The sequence below is a fragment of the Vanacampus margaritifer genome, chromosome 8 (genome assembly GCF_051991255.1).
Source record: "Vanacampus margaritifer isolate UIUO_Vmar chromosome 8, RoL_Vmar_1.0, whole genome shotgun sequence".
Classification (NCBI taxonomy): domain Eukaryota; kingdom Metazoa; phylum Chordata; class Actinopteri; order Syngnathiformes; family Syngnathidae; genus Vanacampus; species Vanacampus margaritifer.
In genome coordinates, this window is record NC_135439.1 from 11,795,178 (window position 1) to 11,811,876 (window position 16,699).

At 39.4% G+C, this 16,699-nt stretch overlaps 2 protein-coding genes across 11 annotated transcripts in view; both read left to right on the forward strand.

Moving 5' to 3' along the window:
- srgap3 (SLIT-ROBO Rho GTPase activating protein 3) overlaps positions 1–7,828 on the forward strand; it is a 67,459-nt gene extending 59,631 nt beyond the window's left edge. For both annotated transcript variants that reach the window (XM_077573618.1, XM_077573619.1), the window contains exons 19-22: positions 1,492–1,672; positions 2,671–2,820; positions 2,902–3,217; positions 3,363–7,828. In XM_077573618.1, the coding sequence (XP_077429744.1) occupies positions 1,492–1,672; positions 2,671–2,820; positions 2,902–3,217; positions 3,363–3,812 (1,097 nt within the window). In that variant the 3' untranslated portion in view covers positions 3,813–7,828. The remainder of the gene's footprint in view (positions 1–1,491; positions 1,673–2,670; positions 2,821–2,901; positions 3,218–3,362) is intronic.
- Positions 7,829–13,249: 5,421 nt separating this feature from the next.
- Positions 13,250–16,699, forward strand: part of rad18 (RAD18 E3 ubiquitin protein ligase) — a 24,462-nt gene continuing 21,012 nt past the window's right edge. For 4 of the 9 annotated variants that reach the window (XM_077574216.1, XM_077574212.1, XM_077574214.1 and 1 more), the window contains exons 1-4: positions 13,251–13,414; positions 14,243–14,321; positions 14,806–14,867; positions 15,845–15,915. In XM_077574216.1, coding sequence (XP_077430342.1) covers positions 13,364–13,414; positions 14,243–14,321; positions 14,806–14,867; positions 15,845–15,915 — 263 coding nt within the window. In that variant the 5' untranslated portion in view covers positions 13,251–13,363. Of the gene's footprint in view, positions 13,415–14,242; positions 14,322–14,592; positions 14,674–14,805; positions 14,868–15,160; positions 15,292–15,570; positions 15,753–15,844; positions 15,916–16,699 lie in introns of those variants that run through there. The other 5 variants (XM_077574215.1, XM_077574213.1, XM_077574221.1 and 2 more) reach the window with 4 other exon arrangements.

Genomic DNA, 16,699 nt, shown 5'->3' on the forward strand with positions numbered 1-16,699 from the left:
TTAAAAAAAAAAGGTGAAGGTAGTGAAATACTTCCAACACCTTATAGTATGCTTAGTTGTCTACACCATTGCAATCAATAGATGTATTGTACCTAATGTAGTGGCAGCTGTGATATGATGAAGACAGAATTCAATATTTTCATTAAAATAAATAAAAAGGACCCTAGATGGCATCCTTTTTTATACTTAGCATAGAACATTTTTAATTGTCAAATCAGCCTTGGTGATAGATTGATTGACAAAAAAAATGGACACTTTCTGCATTTACTATTTACTCTTTAGATAAAAAAATACCAACAGAAAGGATTTCTCATTTGTATCTTTTGATGAGATTAGGAAAGCCATCAGTACAGTACCTTATTACTAAATGCCTTTGACATAAAGGTCACTGAGGTTTGTGCTTTAACTGCTTATGATTTGAAAGATTTTGTGAGGGTAAACATTGCTGGCATGCAGCACTCACTGTCCTTGTGCGCGTGCAGGCAATTCTTCCTTCCATCCCTCCTTGCCCGCCCTTTGTTCACGTCAGCGTTTCTCCTGGGACTGTGGCTTTTGCAGAATTTATTTTCCACTGTGCTGTGGATCCACAAATTGCATAACTGACATGATATTATCAGTGCAGTTACAAGCTCGTGTCGCAACATCTCTTGTTGGACATGGCTGAAAACGTTGATTGCCTGATGTCGATTCTGAAAAATCTGCACTTTTTCTAGCTCCTACTTTTAACATTGATTCGGAGAGTAATCCTTACTTAATCCCCAAATGATTTACTATGTGGATTATGAATTATATAGTGTGATTGTGTTAGTTGTAAATCACACATGGAAGTGTTAAGAGACTGAAAAGATGTTGCTGAGAGATTCAAGAAAAAAATTGATTTATACATTTTGAAAATGATTCTCTTCTTAGATTTGATTGGACCGTTTCGAGGCAATACAGAGTCACCTGTTATTTTCCAGCATAATTTAGCAAGTTTATTAAGTTTTATCAGCTAATGGAACTTTCTGTTAAAATGTTGAATAAATAAATAAATAAATAATAATAATAATAATAAATAAATATGTTTAAATTTTCAAAATTTGATCATTCTTATAAAACAGTTTCTTACAGTAAAGGCTTCTCATCTTTGCTGAGAAGGTAGTGACAATACTTAACTATTACTGCCCTCTAGTGGTTGGCTAAGCAAAATGCATTGATCTGTGATACAACGACATGAAGGGGGGGAACCTTTCTCAAGCACATTAGTATTTGTTAATATTACTATTATGTCAGTAAATAAAAAAATAACAGCCATGCTAGTAGGCTAACAATACTGTATTTAATTTTTACTTGTGTTCAGCTCTTGTTGAAAAGTTAAAGTAAAGATTCCAAATCACACATCATGTCATGTTTCCTTTACAGACAGCTTGATTTAATCAAGTCGCTATGACACTTTTTTTTTGTACAGTATTATGTTTTACTGTTGTCATTGTATTGTTTTATTATTTTCAGAGGTTGAACAAATTGAGGCCATCGCTAAATTCGATTACGTGGGCCGCAGTCCCAGAGAGCTGTCGTTCAAGAAGGGAGCCTCCCTGCTTCTCTATCACCGGGCATCTGAGGACTGGTGGGAGGGCCGACACAACGGTGTGGACGGGCTGATCCCTCATCAATACATTGTAGTGCAAGACGTGTAAGTAACACGTCTTCCACTGTTGCTATTTCTACATAGATAAATAAATCTGCCTAACATATGATACAATAACCCCTTGAGATGGATACAAATGTATGGATTTTGTGGCTTAATTCATATTTGACATATGCAATATTAATCAGAATAGCAGGTTTAGACTAATGGGGCCGCATAAAACATATAATTGTAAAAAACATTTTTTAAATATAATAGAGGTGTCAGGCAATACATTTTTTTATCGTAATTAATTACATGACTTCAATAGTTAACTTACGATTAATCGCAAATGTTATATCTGTTCTAAATGTACAATAAAATATTTTTTCCTAAGTTTCCATACTCTTACTAAGATAAAAGTGGAAAACAACTAATATAAATATGGCTGCATCTTTTATTCACTGATACAGTAATTTCATAATAATTCATAAACATTTGTACTGTGTTGCTGTAAAACACAATTGTGTTGAAGTCACTTTTCTGCCACTAGATGGCATAATTGCATTTGTAAGATGTTGGTTACAGCTCTGTGCATTTTTCTTTCATATTAAGAGCTATCTAATCTTTAATATGAAGTAACTTGTGAAATTATACACATTTTTAAAATTGTAAAATACAACTTGACCCCAGTTTCCAATATATGTATATTATTATTAAATGTATTACGGCTCAATTTTGACGTGGATGTGTCTGCTGCGTTGCAACTGGAATTCCCCCAGTACAGGCTTTCATTAATTAATTAGTCATTAATCGCATTTTTTTTTTAAATTGTAGCGTTAAAGGAACTTTAAATTAACTCAAAATTAACGCACTCATTTTGACATCTCTTAATATAGTATATAAAAAGAATAAAGATAAAATAAATTTTGGGTTGAGCTTTTCTGCCAAAATGAAAATATGAAGTCGTGACACTTTATTTGCTTTAGTGGGCCACAAAAATCATGACATGAATTTATGCTGTAATGTATCTCATCCTGACTACCATGCTACGACTCTCTCAGGGATGACGCCTTCTCAGATAGCCTCAGTCAGAAAGCAGATAGCGAAGCCAGCAGTGGGCCTCTACTAGATGAAAAGAGTTCATCGAAAAACGACGGTGCTTCACCGTGTGAACAATCACCCGAATACAGCTTCGGAGGTGTCATGGGCAGGTCAGTAAAATGGACCCGTTCTCTTATTTTAAGTTAAGGTTTGCCGTGTGACCTGATGTGTGGCCTAATGCCTCGCCACAGGGTCCGATTGCGTTCCGATGGCGCAGCGATTCCACGCCGCCGCAGCGGCACAGACACTCAGAGTCCAACCCGAGTTCCCGACACCCCTCCGCGGGCCGCTGCCTGTCCCAGCAGTCCCCACAAGATGTCCGTCAACAAGGCGCGTATGGAAAGCCCAGAAAAAAGGCGACTGGGGACTTTTGGTAGTGCAGGAAGTATAAACTATCCAGAAAGGAAAACCTATCCTGAGGGCCATCCACTGAGGCCCATGTCAGGAGCCACTCGCCATAGCAGCCTTGGGGACCACAAATCTCTGGAAGCTGAGGCTCTGGCTGAGGTGAGGCTTATCGCTTCGTGCCTCTGCTATTTCCTTTCAGTTTGTAAATGTTATTTTGAACCCCAAAAAATACATAAAAGAAATCTAGTCATGTTGAAAATATACAAATTACATAGCTTCATCCGTCTCTCCTTGCCTCAACCAGGACATCGAGAAGACCATGACCACGGCGCTCCAGGAGCTCCGTGAGCTGGAGCGGCAGAACTCGGCCAAGCAGGCTCCCGATGTGGTCCTGGACACCCTGGAGCCCATGAAGAACCCGGTCAGCTCCGAGCCCGGCAGCCCCTTGCACACCATCATGATCCGCGACCCGGATGCAGCCATGCGGCGGAGCAGCAGTTCCACCTCTGAGATGATGACCACCTTCAAGCCGGCTCTCTCGGCCCGGCTCGCCGCCGGCCCTCAGCTGCGCCCCCCGCCCATGAGGCCGGTGCGCCCCCCTCCCACCCAGCATCGCTCAAGCAGCTCTAGTTCTTCTGGGGTGGGCAGCCCGGCTGTAACGCCCCCTGATAAGATGTTTCCCAGTAATAACACAGCAGCCGGGTCCGGCATGAATGTGTCCACCGATGGTGCGGACAAATCTGGCACCATGTAGCGAAGGTCAAATAAGGGGACTGCAACTCATGAGTAATATTTTTGTTATTGATTTAACCTGTGGATCAGAAAGTGAACCGTTAAAAATGCTTGGTCAAAAATTGGACCGACTCACTAATTTGGTTCAATCTACCCAACTTTGGGTTGTCTTAGATTTGGTGTCTGCAACCTGCTCTGGAGCCACATGTAGTCCCTCTCCTGTGGATCTCTAAAAAAATATATATATATATATAGAGAGAGAGAGAGAGAGAGAGAGAGAGAGAGAGAGAGAGAGAGAGGAGGGACAAAAAGGTAGACGAAATGTTTTTTTAAAATTACCTAAAAATGTCTCAAAAAAGTAAGTGGAAAAGCATAACCATAAAATGTCCATTAAATTGCCCAGTCAGAAAATGTATTTTTAAAAAGGCAGAAAATAAAATGTTTAAAAAGTAACTGTCAAATGTCAACAAAATGTCCACATTTTTGAAAAAAAAAAAGTCTGAAAATTTGATTTAAGGAAGAGCCAGGAAAGAAAATGTTCAAAAAGTAAATAAATGTCCAAACACAAGAAGGAATCCCGAAAAAATGTCCACAAAATTGCCCAAAAAATGCCAAAAAAATTATTGCAAAAAAAGGCAGAAAAAAAGGAAGAAGAGGCAGAAAAATGACATGTCCTTGAAATTGTCAAAAAATAAAATTGTCAAAGTATTGGCCTCTGCATATTTTTCTGTTATAATGTAATTCAAATTAGCACGCTCTTGGGCCCACAGTACATTAGACTAACACTAACAATGTTTCTTTCATCATAATCGTTGAATGTTTTGTGGCTCCAGGCAGATTTTTGGTTATTTATTTGGCCTAAAATGGCTCATTTGATAGTAAAGGTTGCAGACCTGTCTTAGATAAAACAACCCATTTTTTTACTGGTTGTTTTGTACAAAAAAAAACGTGTTGTATTATACAAAACAACCCATAAAGTTAGCAGGTCGGTCGAATTTTTGACCCAAATTGGGTTATTTTGGACCCAGCAGTTTTAAGAGTGTAGTGCTGAGTGATGATCTGTGAAATGTCCTTCAGCTCAGGGAGATGATAGTCCAAAAGATTTCATTAAAGAGTACATGGTGAGTGAACGAAAGAGACCGAGGCATGGGTTATTTATACCCATTGCATTGGGTTGAAGATTTGACACAGCATGTTGGGTTAAGATTTTGATCCAACAATGGGTAAAAACTACCCATAATGATGAGGTAAAACTACCTAGAAATGCATTATCAGATTACCAAGTGGTAATATTTACTAGGGCACAAGAGAACAAAGTGAGTTTTGAGTTCAATTGTTGTTTTTCATCGAGCTGGTACTGGGATTTTTTTTTTTACGTAAAAAAAAAATGCAAGTTGCAGAAGAATTTCCTGTCCAACAGTCGCTTAGCTTTCTAAACGCTTTGGGCAATGTGCGGCAAACTGATGCTTTATCTCAGTTTTCTGCCTGACTTCACTCGTATCTCTAGGAAGCTCCTGAAGTGGAGGGTTGCCATGGTGATGCAGATGGGGAGAGGGCTGCGGAGGTTGCGATAGGTTCAAGCTCCGCCTTCTTTAAAACCACAATACGCGTGCATTAACATTATAAATAAGTATCAGTTTTTACCTCAATTAAATATGTGTTCATGGAGTATGGACAATTGGAAATGTGTACTTGTGTGTATATTTCGACTGGTGGACAAATTCGTGACAACGCGCTTGTTAATCGAGCACAAGTCTCAATCCACTAATTGCTCAAATCCTCCAGTAAACATGTAAATACAGTAGGTCATTCTTTTGTAAATGTTTTGATTTTTGTACAGACTTAATATCAAAAAGAGAGATGGTTGACATAAAGGGTAGCCTACTTGAAAATATCTCACCAAAACGACCCTTTTAATCATTTTTAGTACAATACAAACAAATTCTCTGGTTTTATGAAATCACCGACCCTGCTGTAGGCTAGTGTGTGCTTTCAATCCAGTTGCTCACTGGTTGGATCGGTTCACCCTTTGTTATATCCTTGATGAAAGTCTTCATTTGAAAAACTTGAAGTGTCTCAGAGCGGCACGGTGCAGGAGTGGTTAGCACATTTGCCTGCTTAAAACCGGGTTCGAATGCGGGCTGCGTGGAGTTGGCATGTTCTTCACGTGCTTGCATGGGCTTTCTCCGTGTACTCCAGCTTCCGTCTGCATTACAAAAACATGCATGTTAGGTTCATTGAAAACTCTAAATTGTCCAGATGTGTGAAAAGATGGCGACCAGTTCATCATTCACGAGTAGGGAGAAACTGTATAGAAAATGGATGGATGGGTGCGTGGGAAAACTATTATGTTAAATAGAAAAATATCTAAATATGACACAGTGCTTACAAAATGGAGGCAGCGCAGCACACTATCAATTAAGTTCAGTTTATTAATGATGTCACGATGAAAATATTCTGAGTGACTCAGCATTTGTTAATTGAGTTGTTATGCTCTAATTTTTCTCATAACAACTCTGGAGTAAGCATCTAGTGCATGCTTTCTGCTGTAATGTCTGCACTATGGGGTAGTTGCCACGGATTTCCGACTTCCGGGTTCCACACACAGCGTTGTTTCCGGCCACTGATGGCCGCGTTCCAACACTCGCACCCCCACCCCTGTGCCCCCCAACCGCGCAGGGTGTCTCAACTCTTTGAAATGCTTTAGACAACCGAGACAGACTCGCTACACACTCGCACCCGTCGGTGGGAACGCGAAACCGAGGGGCACAAAGGCGGAAGCGCAAGAACTGGGACGCGGCCCTCACGTCGCAAACAGAAACACCTCCGTGGCACATACCCCATTGATTACATGCTTTTATGATTGGCTTTGGTAGATCAAACTTTTACTCAAAATGTTTCAATTCTATCTGGGCTGATATTAACAAATTAACCCGCTTGTAGCAGTAGAAATAACTAAGAAAATGTGTAATAATCAAGCATGCAAATGAAACCAGGAACTTTCTCAATGTATAATGTTATTTTTATTTCCTGCCACGTGCTGCCGAAAATAGACCATCCCCAGCTTTCTCACGTTATAGTGGTTAAATGCTCCCCCTTCTGGTTGCTGGTGGTACTGTCTTGTCATGAACCAATGGTGATATAAGGAGCACAGCCCATTTAATTTAACAACTTGTAAAAAGATATACTGCGCTTTAGTTGTCTTTGTCAAACATGACTTGCACTTGCACCTATTAAATTGTATGTACAAAATATGAGAATGTTCATAAGAGAACATGAAAATACAAGAGAATCATGTTAGACTGTTTTATTTATACAGCAAATGGAGCTGGACATCTCGAGTGCCTTTTGTGCACCACATTGGTTTTTGTTGTGTTTTTTTACTTTTGTATTACTTTTTTGAATACGTTGTCTATTAGTTGTCATATTTATTATGAATGTTAATTTTGTATAATTACTTTCTATTGCTGTTTCTGCAATAATTTGTCCAGGGTCATTATGAACTGCTTTTCTGTGCTGGGTGAGAGATAAAAGTAGATATAAAAACCACTATGCACCTAATCTACTGGTTACCAAGTTCAGTAGTCTTCTCAGAATATTTATTGCATCTTGTTGTTTTCCCGGTGACGTGTCTGCGCTGTGCCTGAGCCATAATTTCATTTTTTCTCTCCCTTCTCGTACAAAGCAAAGGCACGAATGAGGGGTACTGCTTGCAGAGCTTAAAAGGCACTTGGTTCCTCTGTGTTTTCCCCTACATGTGATGTAAAAAGTCATTTTCTCTCCTGAAATGGTTGCTGAGCTGGTGCGATAATATAGGTTTAAAAACAAAACAAAAAAAACACAAAAAATGCAAAACATTGCTGTAAGAGAGACGACTGTGCCTGTCTTGTTGTGATGATGGAATGTGAGTTGTTGTCAATCTTCTCTTAAATTGTTTGTTTAGTGGTGAGTGTCTGGTTAATTAGAAGCCTGTGATATACCTTACCACTAAGTGGATGTTGAAAACATGTGCATCCAAATAAAATCATTACTGCTCAATGGTGTTGTTTGGGTCATTATTGTATGGGCTTTTAAAGACACGGTACACTATGTTTATGAAGAACAAGATCCAATCCAAGAGAATCGTAAATTGACTTCTACTGCAGTACATAACAGCACTGTCAAAAATGGCAACCATTTTCAGATCTTTAGGCCGCCCAAATAAAAATAATTTGCCCATCCTTGGGTAAAAGCAACCCAATCAGGTTCAAATCCAGCTACCCAGCAAATTAACAGCACTCATCTGTGGTGTGTCAAATTTAGAAGATATAATTTGGACTTTACAGAGGCTTTAACAAAATGTTCATGACGATAGAGAACTGTTTAACTGCTTAAAGAATGTATATTAGAAACCTCTGTTGATGCCACTGCCACCTTAAATGTATTTTTAAATGACTACTTTTCTGCCTGTTGAACTACTTCGGGGCGAAATTAACTAACAGGATTGAACTTCATACCAGAAATGGCAATTAGGCTACTTTTTTTTTTCTTAAGGCACTTTTCCAAGCATGTATATATATATTTTTTAGAAAATAAGCACCTATAGCAAACTTGCAGTTAAAGTTGTGGCCACATGGTGGCGATCAAGCATAAGTTTACTATAGAAAGACTTGCGCGAGTGTTACTGATTGCGTCTGACGACAAACAAGTGTTCAGAAAACAGAATCCTGCATAAATTACACGATTATATCTCTCTTAGAAATTGACTTTATAGTCCACTGGCTAGAGTGACAGAGCATTAACAAAATCCAATTTGTTCCACCTGGCAAAGTACTGTTCAACAAGAGCATGTCCAACAAATTGAGCTCAACAAAAAAAAAAAAGCACAAATCTGTTGCTGTTGGGAAAGAAACTTCCACGTTTGACACCTTCAATATGTTTGTGAAACCTTGTTTGTTGCAGACTGATCAATTTCACTAAACATGAAATCAGATTCTTCAAAAAATGCCTGCCAGTGCCACTGGCTGTATTTGTTCCATAATTAAAACATAACCCAGCGCAAACGCAGCAATAACGTATAGTACAAGTCAGAGTGGAACAAAAATGATCATAAATGTAAATGTACTTCCTGCCTCCACCTTCACCTCCTCGGCCTCATCAACATGGAGGCTCTCTTCAATTATAGCCCCCCTGGGGGCGACTGGTGAGCCGACTGCCGAGCGATCATTCATTTTCCTAATCACAATGGAATTGTGTAAACAAGTGGAAGTCATGTTTAATTTATTTCATTTCAATGTGCATGTTTGCGTGGTAAGTAGCAACTTGTGTTTTCAGGTGAATTCCATTAAGTGATAGACCGTATGATGATGAAAACAGGCTCACATTTTAATGATATCAAATGAGGTTTCAATTAACATGATTGCACCATCTGTGGCTCCTACGTGACTCTAGAATATTTGTATTGTTTATATAATTTTCGAGGTGAGACGGTGAGGATATGGATTGTATGTCTGCCTCAGTCAATAGGGTTTGGGTTTGAATTTTGGTTCATGCCTTCCTGTGTTTTTGTTCTTTTTTTCCCCCTAGTGTTTCCTTCCACATTTCAAAAACTTGTATTTAGATTCATTGAGGGCTATAAATTTTCCATAAGGTGTGAAATTGACATGACAACTTGTCCAGGCCGTACCTGGCATCTTGCTTAAATTCAATTGACACAGACTTCAACTCACCCGTGACCAACGAATAATAATAATAATTATTATTATTATTATTATTATTATTATTAAAGTGGAAGTCAACTTTAAACATTTCTTGACAATAATGTTATATATGACCTCACTAGTCTAAACTTGACCATTCTGATTAATATTACATTTATGGAATAAGAGTTATGAAGCAAAATCCAGACATTTTTATCCATCTCAGGGGGCGGCCATTTTGCCACTTGCTGTCAACTGAAGATGACATCACAGTTGCTCAGGGATCAGGCAACAACCAATCACAGCTCAGCTTCAGAAAACAGGTGAGCTGTGATTGGTCGTTGCTTGTGCTCTGAGCAGAATTGATGTAATCTTCAGTCAACAGAAAGTGGCAAAATGGCCGCCCCAGGAGATGGGGGTAAAAACTAGGGGTGTGCCAAAAAATCGATTGTCATAAAAATCGCGATTCTCATTTAGTACGATTCAGAATCAATTTGAAATGTCCCAAAATTTATTTTATTTAAATTATCTTATACTGTCTTGCCTTTGTCTGTGTGTGCCTTTATTTGGAGCGCTATTCATGTTGTACCCGGTTTGGCCACTGAGGGGCAGTGTGGTTCCACGTGGTCTAATACACTGTTAAGTTGTAGCCACATTAGAGAGTAGAAGAAAAAAGTCACGATCAAGTTATTCCAATAAAAAAAATGTTTTCGGCGTGGAGCCGTTCTTTTGAGTGATAAAAGTGCGCTAATTAGCATTAGCGATTCAGACTGGAGTATATCATTACAATTCCTTGCACATCTATAGATTGAAGCAAAAATCTTTGTCAACCAAAGCATTTTGAATAAAAAAATTGTTTCTAATTGAAAATCGATTCTAAATCGAATCGCAGACCCAAAAATCGGAATCGAATCAAATCATGAGACGTTCAAAGATTTCCACCCCTAGTAAAAACGGCTGGATTTTGCTGCTTAACTCATATTCCACCATTAACCAGAATAACATATTTAGACCAGTGGGGCTACATAGAACCTTTTTTTTTGGGGGGGGGGGGGGGGGTTCCCCTTTAAACATCGGTTTTATAGCATTTTGTCCTCATCTTCGACAACAAACTCCACAAATATGCTAAAACTAATGATGATGGTACTGAGCAAAAAAGCACATGGTGTTTGTTTGTTTTTTAACAATGCCGGCGCCCACTGAAGCAGATGAGATGAATGCAGCACACATCTAAATGATGTATGCTGAAGGTCAGCCAAGGATTGCACTTTGATGCATTTTTATTACTAGAGAGAGAAGAAAAAAAAACGCCACTCTTACTTAGAAGTAGGAGCCTGGTTGAAAAGCGTCACGACTCGCTTGAATTGAAACAACTATCTCGCTGTCAAATTCACAGCCCACCCCCTAACCATTCCCCATCTGAAAGGTCACATGTGTATTGTCATTTGGTTCTTGCTAATGATGTTCAACATCATGTAAACGTACAGCAACAGACGCAAACCACATGACAAAAGCATCATGATCTAATCAGCACACGGCACTGGCATGTCGTTTCATTCCAGATGCATGTTTGGCTTCATCTATTGGGAATCATTTGCGGCAGTTCCGGCCCGAGCCACATGCAGGTCACACCTGTGCACTGCGTACAATAACAAGAGTGGATCATGAGCAACTTGCACCGGGCTTCATTAGGAGTCTCCTCATAGTGTGGCATTCCATGTTGTTCACATGCAACTACTTTACATTTTCAAAACTATTTCACAGATAATCTAATGCTGTCTGGATTTGGTTTCACAGGACGGCTCTATTCCCCTGGGCATAAGAAAGTTAATGAATTTGTTCCACCGATCCATGGTGTGCCGCGAGAACTCGCTTTGGGCGCACATTTAAGTGAAAACTCATTGTCCGCCCCCGCAAAGCCTCTTTGCTTCAAGACCCTCAACAATGCACAAAGCTGCAAGAAATCATGAGCTTAACTTCAGTGGATGTTTCCTAGATATAATTCTTATGTGGAATGCTTGATATCATTCACATCAAAGTGCTACACATGCCACGCTTTAGCTAAATCTATCTGAACAAGACTTCTTCCCGAAAGCGCTCTTCATCTTTTGAGATGACGCTGCAGGGCTCTGTCCTAGTGAAATTGTTTTTTGATGAAGTAAAAAAAAAAAGAGTTTGATTTCTACTTTAAATGGAAACAGCCCAAAAATCTAAATACCCACCAAAAAATCTATTTAATGGCATCTGATTAAATGGACATTGGTTCTGAAATAAAAAAAAAACTGTCATAATCTAACTTGAAACAATGAGCTGATTTGATCAGCCATGATCGAAATACCAACATTGAGTCTAACCCGCCTCTGCGCACTTACACACTAAGAAGGATTCATGCCACTCACGAAATATAGTGTCTGACAGTGTTCACAAACCTGAATGGTTTTCGGTCTCTGGATGTGCCCTGTAATTCACTGGTGACCAATTCGGAGTGTACGTCACCTTTTCTCTAAAGCGCCAAGCTTTCTGCAACTCTGAACACGTTATAGAAAATGGATAAATGAATGGTTATAAATATAAATGACAATACAGTATGATACCATTTTATTATTATTTTGTTATTTTTGTATACTGCACTCTTAATTTACCAGAATGCTCATATTGTTCTTTGATCTTGTGCTGTTAAAAAAAAAGCCCAATTTGTTTTAACCTGTTTCAATTTTAGTAAAGTATAGAAAATTCTGCTGTTTATTATTACTTGTGGCCTGAATTAATTACACAAAAAGTGGAAATAAGCTGATTCTTAAGATAAACTCATGATCTGAAAAACAATTCATTACAGGGTGTGCGTGCATATTTCACATGATTTCTCTTCATGAAGTTCAATGCGATAAAGCAGCTCATTTTCCATTGATCTAATCAGATATGTCTTCAAGGCCTGCAATTCCTGTGGGACCTTAACTTGCTGCGCTAAAATGTTATGTTGTAGCTGAAGTTGTCCAAGGGTTCTTTAATTCCCATAATGACACAACACTCAGATACAAAAAAGTTTGTTTGACCTTTTGACCTCCTCTTAAAGAGTCGACAACCTTAATAATGACTCATGAATGCCAGAAGAAATAGCATGCAGACCACATAATGATAATAGGTTTAAGTCTCCAGACTACTTAAGAAATAATCTATATTTTCATCAATTATCACTTCCTGTACGTGCAATCATTTAATCGCATGACCAAAGTCTAGGCCACTTATATTGTGATGACCCACCATTAGTTAAGCTGTCTTGCCCCTGCCTCACCTCCAGTTACCAGGTGCTTCAGTCAATGCTCTTTTTTTCCTTTTACCAACAATGGTAACTTTTACATGGGTTATAATTAATTTAATATAATACTGTGAATCACCATTGCATTATTAATGCTAAGGCTCCATGTGAATTATTAAATAAATATAAACAGTTTCTTTAACATCTACGATGGCAACTGCATGGACTGTTTGTCACGTTTACTAATTGTTCTATTTTAAAAAATTGTATGTAAGCTAAAAGTTAACCCACCTCTGGTTTTACATGTATTTTCATTCAATTAACTGCGCATAATATACAATTTAATGAGATTCGACACAAGAAGCCTTGGTTTATGGAAACACTAAAATATTACAAACAGCTCCCGGTATGATTCAAAGCAGTTATACACAACCACAATAACAAATTGTTAATATTTCAATACTTTAAAACGTGCTGGAATACCTCTGACACAAAGACGTAGCTGAGAAACTCCGACGTAGCGGAAGTCGTCAAATGACGTAGAAGGTGTTTGGCTTTCGAGCGGGACGAGGAATTGCGAAACATACAGAAAGTTTTGTAACAGTAAGTTCGGTACAGCACTTGTTTTATTGATCGAATATGGCCTTCCAAATGGGAAAAGATCCCTCACAGTATCTGGCGGCTTTGAAAGTAAGTTGGAGCTGTTTTCGGTATTTATTTTCAAAGTGTTTTGCTAGCTTACTGGCTAAATGACGAGTCGCTCTGACAGACAGGAGCTTAAAACGCAACTCTAGCTATTTGACAAATGTAACAAGCAGTTAAATGTGTTCACTGCTTTAAAGTATTTCTAACGTTGCATTGGCCATCGCTCTGTGTTTTATGTATTAGTGAAACAGTAGCGTAAAAAGTATCATTAATAAGTCAAACGGGGTAACTTGAATGATCATCATGCCGGTCTATGTATCATTACATACTTACTACAGATCTAAATATTTACATTCTTTCTCGGACATGTTTTCGTGCCATTACCAGGTTATATCTTTTCACGTTATGAAGGATGACTAACAATTGCCTAATTTCTTGTTTTGCTTTATTTTGCAGTCACCAGCAGCAACTCGCCACTTGCGCTATTTTGCCGTGAACTGCGCGAGAACTACTAAGTGCAAATTCTGCGCCAGTGAATGTGTACTTCATCCCGAAAGTGCGAGGACGGGGGTTCGAATCCTGTACTCTACATAAAAAAAAAAACTCGACAATGATAGATGTCTGTGTTGACAATAGCCTATATGCTCTGAGGGTTATGATTTGGGTTTGGCAGGTAATACCGGTCAGCCTATCTTCGGTGGCAAAACAAAATGAAAACTTTGTGAAAAGACACAGAAGCTGCTGATGCGAGGCAGAGGCGGTCCGGCGATTGACCAATTAAAGCAGTTCACGGCAAAAAAGCGATAGCAGTAGAGTTGCTGGTCCCGGCAATACTATTCACTGCTTTCTCATTTTGTTTTTCCTTTTCTGCAGAAGGTTGACACACTTTTGCGATGTCCTATTTGTTTTGACTTTCTCAACACTTCGATGATGACCAAATGCTCTCACAATTGTAAGTACAATAGTTGGCATTGGTATTTCCCAGCTTTTCGTGTTTTGTGTGGACAGACATGTACAATGGGTATATGCCACGGAGGAGGCGGGACTTCCGGGTTTCACACATCAGCGCTGTTTCCTTGTTGCTGTTTGTGACGTGTGGGTCGCGTCCCAGTGCTTGTGCTTTCGGCCTTGTGCCCCTCGGTTCCCATCAACGGATGCGAGTGTGTAGTGTGTCTGTCTCAGTTGTCCGAAGCATTTCAGAAAGCTGAGACACCCTGCGCGCTCGCTTCCATTGGTGGGAGAAGGGGTGTGAGTGTTGGAACGCGGCCAGCAGTGACCGGAAACGGCGTTGTTGTGTGAAACCTGTAAGTCGGAAGTCCGTGGCATCTACCCCATTGAGTCGTATTATGGCTAGAGGCTTTCAAAACTAACTAGCTGTCTATCAGCAAAGAATATGGCATTTACCTAATGGTTGAATTATTTGTTTCATTTCACAGTTTGCTCTTTGTGCATCAGGAAATTCTTTTCTTATAAGCTTCAATGTCCAGTTTGCAATGCGGTGAGTTTTAATCTTTACATGAGTTGATTTGCAGGAATCTCATTAATCCATATAAGGTTGTGGAAATGTAATTCCTCTCTTAGCAAAGAAAAAAAAACACTTTTATTCAGGGCTTGATTGGTAACAGTTTGATTGGAGCCACCTGGCTCAGGCAGCATATATGTAGGTCAGTGGTGCCCAAGTCCGGTCCTCGAGAGCCCCCATCCAGCCTGTTTTCCATGTTTCCCTCCTGCAGCGCAGCTGAATCTAATGATCTGTTAATCAGCAAGCTTTGCAGAAGCCTGATAACGATCCTGATCATGAAGCAGGTGTGTTAGTGGAGAGAAACATTAAAAACAGGGTGGATAGGGGCTCTCGAGGACCCAACTTGGGCAACCCCAGATGTAGGTGCTCCTGACTAATCCCTCTCCCTCTCTGCTCTCAGGTACTACTTCTTTGTTTGTTTTGTTGTTTCGTTCACACATTATTGCGCATACATTTAGCTACAAAAAATTGTTTAATTGGCCCGTATCATTCTGGGTTCCCTCATTTGGCCACAGCAAGCCGTCCTGCGACACCAGCTTGTTTTCCATGTCTCCCACAGCCAACACAGGTGTTTCAAACGATCAGCGAATCGGCAAGCTCTGCATGAAGCCTGATAACGATCCTCAGCTGTGCTGGCTTAGAGATACATGGAAAACAGGCTGGGTAGGGGTACTCGATGACCGGGGTTGAGAACCAGTGCTGTACTAAATGGAGGGATGAAGGTATTTTGCAGGAGGTGGAAACAAAATATAGAAAACTCAAAACTCTCCAATGATTATCTTGTTATATTTTCAATTTATTTTCCACCAAATTTGATAGTACAGTGGAACCTCCAAAGTCCAACCCCTCCATACTATGGTGGTATGGACTTACAGTATGCGTTTAATTCGTTCCATGACACAATTTACTCGTATTTCGCTTTTGTTAATGCCACTTTCTCCTTCTTGCTTTAGCAATCTACAGAGCAAGATCTAAGAAACAACCGTTCACTGGATGACTTGGTTGTAAACTTTCAAGCTGCAAGGTAAGCTGACTTCATTGAATGGTCACTGGGTTTTTACTGGCTCAAATTGAGGCAGAGGTGGTATGATGGGTGACTACCGATACCAGGTATTGGTGCCAATACCAATCTTATTTTAAGGTTTCGGTACTCACGTCGTTGACGATACCATTATGGGCCGCCCTCCTGCGGCCGTTTTATGGTCAGGGACAAGAAATTAGAAATGTTATGAATACAAAGTTGCCATTAACTTCATATAGGTCTTTCTTTAAAATCATTCATCATCAGTCATTTATGGGTGCTTAACCAGGGTTGGTTCGAGGGGACGGCAGTTGAAAATAAAAATGTTTAATGAAATTACAAACAGTTTTTCAAAAGATACATAATAACATTACATCACTATTCAACATTCACAAAACCATGTTAACAGTGTTTTCTTTATTTTGAAATCCGGTGTTGTCAATATAAGCACAAACCACTAAATCATATTAGCCATTCTCTACCACTGTTGTCAAGTTCTTCTTTTAAATCGTTTTAAAAAGACCATGCAAAAAACGCATTTTCTCACTACCATCAAAGACTGCTTTTGTTTGGCGTTTGCAGTCTCGATGTTATGTGTGAAAGATACCAACATGGGACGCGGTGTTTTAAGTCAACTTGCGACTTTTCCATCTTCCAAGGTTGTATCAGAGGCAAAATGGCAGCTGTGTGAAAAGGGTTTGTGGAAAGCCAGGACTGATGTGTGTGAAGTTTATCACCTGAAACACATTCTGGTTCTGATGTATTGACATTGACGTTGCCATGCAGC